Genomic DNA, 11,124 nt, shown 5'->3' on the forward strand with positions numbered 1-11,124 from the left:
CAGTCAGTGGCTACATTAGCTTGGCGTCTGCATAAAAAGCTTGAATTAATTTTCGACTATACATGCTGTATATGTACTACATGGACATGTATTTTATGATTTCTAAAGACATTTTGTGTGATGATGTCAAATAACATGCAGGTGTCTGGGGGGTGGGAACTGTTGTAGTATGTTGTTACTCTGAATTTAAAAATGGAAAAAAAGAAATCATGTAGAACACATTCAAGTATTTACTTTCATAATACATAAATACTTCTTCCCTAAATTTAATGGAGTAGTTTGCTTGCACTCTAAACTTACAGACGTAGAACTAGCATCTACCTGCACTGCAGTCTATTCCATTTGCTCTGCTTCGCAACGACTTTAAAATGTATGGGAATAAAAACAACCAAACTAAATGTCAAATGTGTTCATCACTGTATTTATGAATAAGAGGGTGAGAAAGTGTAGATGTTTTCATTTCAAAAAGAAAAGGTAAGCCTATCAGTGTCAGATGTTCAGTGCGTGTCGTCACATGCCACCAAGCAACTCTGAAAATAAATGCTATAAACTTTAACATTCACTAAAAGCATTTCACAAATAACAGCAAAAACCACTCAAAAATGCAAATAAAGCAGTCATGCATCAATGTACATCAAATCAATCTAAATAAAAACCCTGCTATTTCACTGTAATTAATATTAAAGAAAACTACCACTTCTACCTTTAAAACTTTAAAACCATTGCTCACTTACTGATTACAGACTTTAATTACGAGCAATTCATTACTAATTAGTTATACTTTAATAAACTAATAATTACTAGTAATTATTGTACCTGAAATACAAAATGCTCACTTGGATTTTAAATGCACTTTAAGAATGATAAAACAAAGTTGCACAAAGAAAGAGAAAGCAAATCCTGGAACATGTTTGGGAGAAAGAAAGAAAGAAAGAAAGAAAGAAAGAAAGAAAGAAAGAAAGAAAGAAAGAAAGAAAGAAAGAAAGAAAGAAAGAAAGTATGAAAAAAAAAACATGAAGTCTGTCCCACTTCCATGGCTGAGGAGCAGCAGACAGAGTAGGCTGTAACATGATAAGCTCCTTTTGCGCTCAGACATGGCTGTTTTGTAATGGCCGTGTTGACTCGGCTGCATTTGGCGCCCTGCTCTGCTGCACGGCATATACATCTCTTTCTTCAAAACGAATAAATAAATAAAAAGTACAGGAGCAAATAAAGACTGTTGCGTTTGGAGAGGGAAAGCGGCAAGACATTCAGGTCATCTTTAAGGCATGTGCGTATACCTGCCAAAACACTGCCCGAGTGAGGAATTGTACCTATTGGGATTTGGGAAGGACAGAAAATGACGTACTGCAGTCCCACTGTCTGTGCATGTAGTACACAGAAAAAGAAAAAAGAAAAAAAAACCAACAACTCCACCTGAGCTCTGTATGATGTCATAAAAATATGCCATAAGCAAGACAAGAGCAGGGCAGAAAGTGACATGGTAATGAGTAGAGAGTGACGAACAAGGCCATGGGTAGGTTTGTGCTGTTTCACCCTCCAGGAACCACAGAGTGCTTTGAGAGGTGAGTCGCTCTGGTGGGACGGATCTCAGAGCAGAGTGCTGGTTTGCACCACCTGGGCAGCGCCCTGTCCTCTTTTCCTTTCACACCAGACTGGAGTTAACTAAGCACAAACGCAACAACAGCAACAAAAAAGTCCTATTACAAGTGTGTGCATGTACATGAAAATCCTCATGTAGGTGTGTGTTCTGCACGTCGTATGAAAACCAGATTCATCAAATTCAAATTAGCCTCATTGTCTTTAATGTGAATCAGTGCCTCACTGTTAGGGCATACTAAAACACACACACACACACACACACACACACACACACACACACACACACACACACACACCTGTGGATATGGAAGTGATTTTCATTGGCTTGCAGTTACAAATGCGCACTCACCAGCAACCCCACCCCCAATGCGCACGCAGACGTTCATTAGCCCAGTTTATCACCTTCCTGACCAGTCATACGCAAGTGGCACTTAGACTGGCTTTTCACAACATCTTCTTATCAAAGACAAACCTCCAGCCCAGAGATTATGTGAAACGAGTGTATACAGCTCCTAATCACTTATACACCATTAGCCTGTGAAAAAAAAAGAAAAGAAAAAAATCTGAACGTATGAATCCGGCCCCCGTGACCATAAAAATCTAAACGTCAGCCATTGTGATTGTGTAAATCCAGTGGTTGGTGGTGACGGCCTAAGCCTTATAGCAGACCTTGCACACGGTTCCCATCACAATTTTATAGTGTTGTGGCTTGATTTTATTACATCTGTCAAAACATCATAGGCTGCACAAGAACCTTGTGATTTGTGATCCATATTTTGTCTTCAAAGAAGGCATCAAAATGAAAACAGCTCCGTGAGACCAGAAATGTCTGATTAAAAAAAAAAGTAACGACTTGACAATGCTTACGAGTTTGAAGGAATTAGGCTATGGGCTGCAATGAGGTGGATTCACGCAGTCTACTTAATGCGGCCCTCGCTTTACATGTGTCCACCAGCCTTGTGTGCTTTCCTGGACATGTGCTCACTGATTGTGGTAATAGAGAACAGGAGGATTTGATATGAGTCAGAATACTTAAATGTGCCATCACCCTGCTTTTTCAGGATGCAAGCCACTTTCACACTTTAACCCATATATATATTCATAAATCCATGTTACCAGCATGTTAGGTACTGCAAGTAAAATGCCCCCTTTTTTCTGCTATGCTCAGCAGATCATAACAAAACATCTTGCTATACTGAATATCTATAACCCATTAGAGTCTGCACAGTCCAGCCCTGCCAATCCATATCGATGATTTCATACAAGGCGCAGCAGGAAACTGTCATGCATATGACTGCTCTTCAGGGATTTGAACTGGGTTGTACTAATTTGTGATTCTTTCATAGCTATCCTTAATCATTGCATTACATTCTTTTATTAGACCATCAAAAATAAAGACATATATGAGACTCTTCTTAAATGTTAAGCTGCATATACACCAAGAAAGCTAATGATTTTTTTTAATTTATAAATAAATAAATAAATAAATAAATAAATTTTAAACAAATGCAAACACGCACTAGAGCAGCCAGGGAAAGCTAACTGAAGGTATATACAGGCTGTTCGATGCTACTGAATTAACAGACAGCCTGCACACACGCAGGTCGACTTTATCAGTAATTTCCATACAGAAAGTATGAATAACCGAAGTGATTTTTTTCCCCCGTGTGAATGGCACTTAGGAAAACCTTCGGCGTTAATGCACAACGACGTTAACTAATGCGTCAAAAAGCAGGCCGTTCTGACTGTTGATGTGTGTGTGTATATAGTTACTACAGGTGGAATGATATTCTGAAACCCTATTCACTACAGTAGGATGCGGTTTGGGTCGCAGCCCGAGTGACCCTGCGCCTTTAGGACGCCGTGGCTCCTGGAGATGAACTGACTATTCGTGAAGATCCCGAGGACCGACCAGTCCAACATTAATGCATTTAATTCGTTTCACTGAAGCTGAAAAATATATTTAGTTATTATGATAGACTGTAAAAAAAAAAAAAACTATAGACTGCCCTGTCTCTTGTAGTCTCACTTAAGCAATAAAGGCAATCCGATTATTTCAGGTTTTTATTTGTAATTAACCTGTGTTTAACCCATATGTAAAAAGTCGGATAATAATAATAATAATAATAATAATAATAATAATAATAATAATAATAATAATAAACTATTAATATTTTTAATTATAATAATGCTTTGAGAAATGTGAAATTCGTAACTGAAAATATATAAATAAATAGTGCGTTTACAAATATTGTGCATTATTATTATTAATACTACTACTAATAATAATGATAATAATAATAATAATAATAATAATAATAATAATAATACACTTTTACTATTTTAAAATATATTTCACTTTGCTAAAATGACGCTGTCACAATTTCAGAATAATAATAATAATAATAATTCAGAAGATATATTTTACTATTTTACACTTATCCCTGCACCTTATCCTAACATTTTATTCTCCTGTAAATGATTCTATCCGTTGTATGGCCATGTAAACACTGATTCAGTCGCCTGCTTTGCTGCAGCTATATTACCCATACATCATGTCCATGAGCTCTTATGTTCAAAGGCCACTTTGGACAGATGACATTTTTTTTTTTTTTGGTGGGAGCCTTTTGGACTGAGTGGGTCGAGTCCAGCTGATCTGCTCCTGAGCTTTTCATGTACAGAGCCTGAGGAGGTGGAGGTGAACACCGGGGGAAAGGCCTGTGAGCTTCAGAAACTGGGTTTCAGAGATGCATCGAGGCGATGAAGAAAAGGACAGCGAGATGAGGAGCTAAAGGAAATATTCAAAATTACTCACAGGTGTGTGTGTGTGTGTGTGTGTGTGTGTGTGTGTGTGTGTGTGGGGCGAGCAAACACACGGAAAAGCTCACGCAGCCGAGCTGTTGCTGCTACTTTAGCTTCCTCAGCCTTAAAAGGTACAGACCGGACCAAAGTGATACAAGCTAGGAAATCAAACCAAACAGGTCCAGAGCTTAAAACTATTTATATTCAAATATCGACATTTTAAATAAATAAATGCAAAAAAAAAATCAACCGCAAATTGTCTATTATAATGCGCACAAATTTGTTTGGCCTACTTGGCCCTTGGCTTAGTAAATCCGTTCAGGATGAGGCCTGAATAATGTTCACCAACAAGTAATCAAGTCTATTCATTCGTTGTAGTAAGTGATCGAACGTTACAGTTTAATAAAAGCAATAATGTTCATGAGATTGCAATAAATTAGAGATGAATAATAACTTAGAATTAATATAGGTACAAAAAAAATCGAAATGTCGAAAAATACCATGTCATGCATTAAATTTGTGTATATATATATATATATATATATATATATATATATATATATATATATATATATATCCGTCTAATAGACATTTTCGTAAATGCAGACTCGGGTTAAAAAAAAAGAAAGAAAAAAGTGCTGCAGTAATGCTCAGTTTAATAAGAATGAGCACAATGCAAATACTGTAAATAGCAAATAATAAAATAAAATTAATTAAAATTAAATTAAATTAAAAAGTGCTCGTGTATAATTAGAGGACTGAGTAAAGCTAATAACTCACGTCATGTTTTTTTTTTTGTTAATTGCAGCAAATTATTTTAAAATAATTTCTATATTATCAGGATGCACAGTCGAGCTGAACGGCACAAGCTGCTATAGTCAAATACACAAAAGTGATTTTTGCCACTGGCTCCATGATGTGCGTGAAACTACAAAATGACCAAAATGACATTTCTAGATCAGGTCCTCAATTGAAAGTCGGATTAAAATATGAATACATTGCTTATAACAAACAAACAAACAAACAAACAAACAAACAAACAAACAAACAAACAAACAAAAATGCTAAGTCAGCAGCATGCAAGCTATTACAACTTATAAACATTTCCAACCTCGATCATTCCACAAAATAATGTCGTAGTGAAATAAGAATCGCCTAGCACAGGCTAACAACACTCAAGGATGTCTAAAACCGTCCACAGGCGGATCGCACACTTCCCTTTTGCCAAAAAACCAGTCCAGAAAAGAGCAGATCATTTTCTTGCCCGACGTACATTATTGATCGCCATTTCCAGGTGAAGGAAGGAACCGGATGTGCAGGTCGGAACAAGTCTTAATTGCGACATCTTCTAATGCTTTCGAGCTGAATCCACGGACAGCATCTAGCCATTTTTGTTACGAATTCACTGCTGTCTGTGGGATCGAATCCACTTGTCCGGGAGAGAGTTTGTTCTTGAGTCCTGGGGTCGCCGTGGCCATGCGCAGTGCGCGAGCGCCCACTATTTCAGAAGCCAGGAATATTATTTCACAAGACTCAATAAAAAAAAAAAGAAAAAAAGTTAACTATTCCTTTCGACAAGTTTTCGCTAACTTTTCGCACCGAGTGCTGAAAACCAAAGAGAGGGACTGTAACAGCGTGATGCTCTTCTCCTTATCACCGAGCTGTAAAAGCGTGTGGGCCATCACAGCTCACACTTCTTCTCACGGTGTGAATAACTCCGACTGCGACTCTAAAAGACCGGACATTAAAGCTGGATCGGAGAGTCGTTTAAAAAAAAAGAAAAGAAAAGAAAGAGAAATCTAAGCGAACAAAGATGACCAGGAACTAATCAATGAAAATGACACATTGGTGATCTGAGCGAGGAGTTCGGAGGAGGGGAAGAAGAAAGACGCGAAAAGAAGGGAAAGAAGGCACCTACTTTTGGCCAGTTTTCTCGCCCTCGCCTTGGATCTCATCTCGTCGGCTTGCGGATTCCTCTCGTCCTCCTTGAGCTCAGAAGCAGCAGCAGCACTATCTTCATCTCACGAGCATTGTCAGTTCGGACACCTTCGCACATGCGCACAGGCCATTCAATCTGACACCGTCGTCGGGGCCAAAAAAACTTTCCAATGTATTCATCATCATCACTTTTTTTTTGTCCTATCGTCTCTCCTTCAGATCACTTATCTCTTTCCCTCCTCCTCCTCTTCCTCCTCCTCACTCGCTCCGCACCATCTCGCCCCCCCCAACGCGCGCGCGCACACACTCTTACTCACTCACTCACTCACACACACACACACACACACACACACTCCTTCTCTGCTTGTTAGACAGGAATAAGTCGTGTTTTTCTCCAACCTGTGGAATCAGCTCCGGGGCACGGGACAAAAAAAAAAAAAAAAAGGGCTTGACGGGGTCAAGGTCGTATCGTTCTGCAAGGTGACTCGTGCATTTAACTAAATCAGAAAATATTTAACCAACAATAAGGCATTGATCAGAAAGGTAATGTATGAAATAGCATTTATTCAAATTGCCTTATTATTATTATAATAATAATAATAATAATAATAATAATAATAATAATGTTATTATTAGGATGTTAGTTGCTGTTGTTGTTTATTCTCGCAGTGTTGCTCATTTTAAGTCATTTTAAATCAATAAACAACTTTTCCAAAAATGATCCCATATCCAGCACTCAGTCTGTCTCTATATACAAAACTGCAAACGGTTTCTTTTTTTTTTCCTCTAATCATCTGTGTACGCTGTTTTTCTTGTCATGCTTGGCAGAACTTTTTATTTTATTTTATTTTATTTTATATTATAGACAGACTCATAAGAAGTGCACGCACAGTGCAATATTTATTTATTTGTTTCAAACATTGCTGAAGGTGAGAGTGAGGAAGAGAGAGGGGGAAAAGAGAGGGAACGTGTGTGTGTGTGTGTGTGTGTGTGTGTGTGTGCAGCGCAGACAAGGTAAGCATATCGCCCCTCACGTAACGTGCCACTGTACGTTTGTTTCATATCTGTATAATGATGGTGCGGTAAACAGAGCTCCAGGTAGGAGCCAGAGAGAGAGAGAAAAAAAATTGGCAGAAATGTAAGTACCATTCCTGCATGGTGTGATGTGCATGGTTCAGCGAGATTCATCCAAATTCCGCAGCTCCCTCTAGATTCGGAATGAAGTTTTGTTTTCATCTAAGGAATTTTTTTTTTTTTTTTTTTTGCATGAGAGTTCTCGCGAAAACTTCTTTGAAACAGGCGGAGTGAAAAAATAAATTAATTGCCTTTCCTTTACATTTGAGGCTGGAAAGCTGGAGATCGGAGTGCATATGTATTCAGTGTTCAGATATAAACCGATTTTATTTCTGGAGAATATCATACTGTGTTGTTACCCAGAGTAAATGTTTGAATAGCAAAAATCACAATAATTTATTTTGTTTATTATTATTATTATTATTATTATTATTATTATTATTATTATTATAAAAACAATGTATTAATTTTATTGTGTACGAAATTGGGTCCAATAGACTTAAGTAAAGATCTCACTTTACATTGAAAGTTTTGGGGGGTTTGTTAGCTCGTTTTTTTTTTCCTCTCAAGCTAACATTGACCCCCCCAAAAAAATGCCCACAGTTGGGATGTCTTAATTGTGCTCAAGGAAGATTTGCTGATATTTCCCATCTCCAGCTCTCCAGTCGGTTTAATAAACTGTTGAACAGGAAGAACGCAGGAGCCTTGTCAGCATCAGCAGCTTCACAGATAGACTGACTTCAGTTTTTCCAGTAGATACAAGTCATAAAAACTGTCCGTTATCAGCAGGTTTCCGCTCACTTTTCTATTCAGTGTTCTGAGTGTCATGTTCTTTAAGCAGCGGTAGAAATTCTTCTATTGTGAAGCTGTAGGTGATGCCATAACCGCGAGGAAGAATCTGATCAGGGCTAGTAGAAGTCAAGTCTTTCTATATTTTAATCACCAAACTTGTAGATTCCGAAAACCTTGAAACAATATAGCCTATAAATAAACTGATCCATCATTTCGCCTCTTTAGATGATTTGTACCTCACCTGTTCTGTCATTAAAACACTGTTTCCAGGTGCGCTTGTTATTTTATTTGGATAGGGCATATTTAATGCAAACCAAGAAGACTAACCACGCTGACAGGACAGCAGTGTTCTTCAGATCATTTCGTAAGTATCTTGTCTCCAACGTCCAAAACATGAGCTATTCGTTCTTGAAAAATGCATATACAGAAGCAATGCAGAATACACAGAAGTGGACATCAGACCAACACGACAGCTGTGTTCTCTACAGTCAGAACAACTGAAATGCAGTTCATTTCTCTCACAGGCGGGACAAATTATTTCATACAGAGCAGCGGGTCTTTTTTTTTTTTTTTTTGCTTTTCTTAAGAGCAATTAACTGTAATTAAACTTGTAAAGAAAAGTGTTTCTCTTCAACACTCGTTCATTTGGGAATCGTTTTCTGCGTCATTTAAACGTCTGCCTTTTTTTTTTACAAGCTCCTGGAAATGTGATGGCTATGTAACCGCGCGTTTGGAGTATTTTCTTTCCAGACTGTTGCCATTTTCCCCTGTGGTTTAAGCGCAGGAACGAGAGAGAGAGAGAGAGAGAGAGAGAGAGAGAGAGAGAGAGAGAGATCCTGCACCCCGGAAGAAACCCGGGAAACGAGGTGTTTTGATCCACGTGGCTTTGACCCAAACCCAAACCGCATACATGCACCTGAGGCGTCGTATTATTTTAACATCCGGTTTGAGGCATAGCTGAGCTATACGTAACAATTGACATTATTTATTTTAACAAAACTGCAGAGATAGCAGGCCACATATATTACTATTAAGCTATATATTAAATAGTTTGGTTCATGATGCTAACGATGTTCTGTACGCCATTGCGCAAATATTTGCGCAAAACGAGTACATTTTGTTTGATAATATTTATTTATTGCATTAGATGCGCTCCAAGATAACGGGGCCATTTAAGGCAAATCATTACTATGTTATAGTATACATTTCTAAATAGCCATGCCTTTTTTCCATAGGTTATCACTATTGGGTATAAATAATTTCTAATTATAATGCTGTATTGTAATTATAGGCTATACAAAAACAGACAACGCCCATTAGGACTATAAGATAGCATAACTGGATAAGGTATGTGGTATTGGGACACAATCCGAGTAATAGGCAGAGGAAAGGTGGTACTGGTCATAATTAGCCGTGGCAGGACTGATTAGATAGATCTCTGTGAGCACCACGTCAGGTGGCTCTCTATGGCCTACACGTTTCCACTCAAACGGGCTGAAACCGAACCTTTATCCATGTTAGAAAAAGGGCCCGGCTTATGTGTTACGCGCTGATAACATCTCAGCCCACTCAATATGGGAAATAATATCCACCCAGTCGTGGCTCGGAGCTCGGAGTCAATAGTTAGGATTAGAAAAAAAGGAAAGAAAAGAAAAAAGAAAGAAAAAAAAGCTGTTTCGACATTGACATCGGCCCCTAAATGCTAATGCAGTGTATGTAATGACTAAGTAAACATGGGGACTTCAAGGTGGGGCTGTGGCACCACTCTCTCTCTCTCTCTCTCTCTCTCTCTCTCACACACACACACACACACACACACACACACACACACACAAAGCCAGGACTTCTGTAAATAGCATTAGCACTCAATGGCCCTCGGAACAAAAAAAAAAAAACACTAACAGGGAAAGCGGTTTGTGCAGAGGCTTTGAGGACAGTAAAAAGCAACAAGGGCTAATAATTGGAAAACAAACCTGCGCACAAAAAGAGCAAGTCACCAACCAGTGATGGTGAGTTTTAGCAACTGGAAAAAGGTGTGATCAACAAATTGCCAGCTTCCCTAAATGAATCACCAGAAGGGCTTGAAATGTGGGCGACTTTTTATGGAGGTGCTGTAAAAATAAACCTGTTTGGATTATACACATAAACAGCATGATCACATTGTCCTTCAGGTGATCTCCTGGAGAAAGAAGCTACTGGAATGAATCTCTCTCTCTCTCTCTCTCTCTCTCTCTCTCTCTCTCTCTCTCTCTCTCTCTCTCTCTCGGCGCTAATGAAGCCGCAGGAGCTGCAACACTGAAGTTAGCTGGGTAATTATTAGCCATTAATTGGGTTCAAGACCTTGAAAGGCTATGGGAAATGGGAAATCTGACCACTAAATCCCAGACAGTGCCCCCTCCTCGTCCCTCTCCTGAAGTGTGGAAAGGGAGACCAGGGTGCACCCTACCTTAAGTACACATACACTCAACTTTCTCCAAAGCCACCTTCTGCAAAACAAACGCACACGATTACCTGAGATTACCTGTTGCGTGTTTGATTTTTAAAAAATCTGTAAAATAATTCCTCATTCATGATTTACTTTCAGCCCGTTTGCTTCCTTTTATTATTTAAACGTGCTGGCTTGTTTGTTCCGAGTCTTGAATATGCGTTCAAGCGCCTCTGCTTACAAGCTCAGTCTTTTGGTATTACTTTCCATTTTCGTGCTAATGAAATGCACGACGACATCCACGAGCTAATAAAGTATTCATTATAGCTAATATTTCGTTCTTTGTGTTTCATAGGCGACGGTTTGGGTTTATTAAACGCGCACGTGTAATTACAGCAACATTTCCCTGACAATTCATTACAGCTATTGCTTATTTATTTAGTAGGCTTGGAATAGAAGGCTATCCATAATTCACTAATGAAGAATTATTA

The 11,124-nt window shown here is 38.5% G+C and overlaps 1 protein-coding gene across 8 annotated transcripts in view; it reads right to left on the minus strand.

Annotated features, from left to right (window-relative positions):
* prdm16 (PR domain containing 16) overlaps positions 1-6,610 on the minus strand; it is a 225,842-nt gene extending 219,232 nt beyond the window's left edge. For 2 of the 8 annotated variants that reach the window (XM_060931494.1, XM_060931486.1), the window contains exon 1: positions 6,323-6,610. In XM_060931494.1, the coding sequence (XP_060787477.1) occupies positions 6,323-6,359 (37 nt within the window). In that variant the 5' untranslated portion in view covers positions 6,360-6,610. Of the gene's footprint in view, positions 1-5,677; positions 6,034-6,322 lie in introns of those variants that run through there. The other 6 variants (XM_060931487.1, XM_060931485.1, XM_060931489.1 and 3 more) reach the window with 4 other exon arrangements.
* Positions 6,611-11,124: the final 4,514 nt, after the last annotated feature.

Source organism: Neoarius graeffei, chromosome 10 (genome assembly GCF_027579695.1).
Source record: "Neoarius graeffei isolate fNeoGra1 chromosome 10, fNeoGra1.pri, whole genome shotgun sequence".
Lineage (NCBI taxonomy): Eukaryota > Metazoa > Chordata > Actinopteri > Siluriformes > Ariidae > Neoarius > Neoarius graeffei.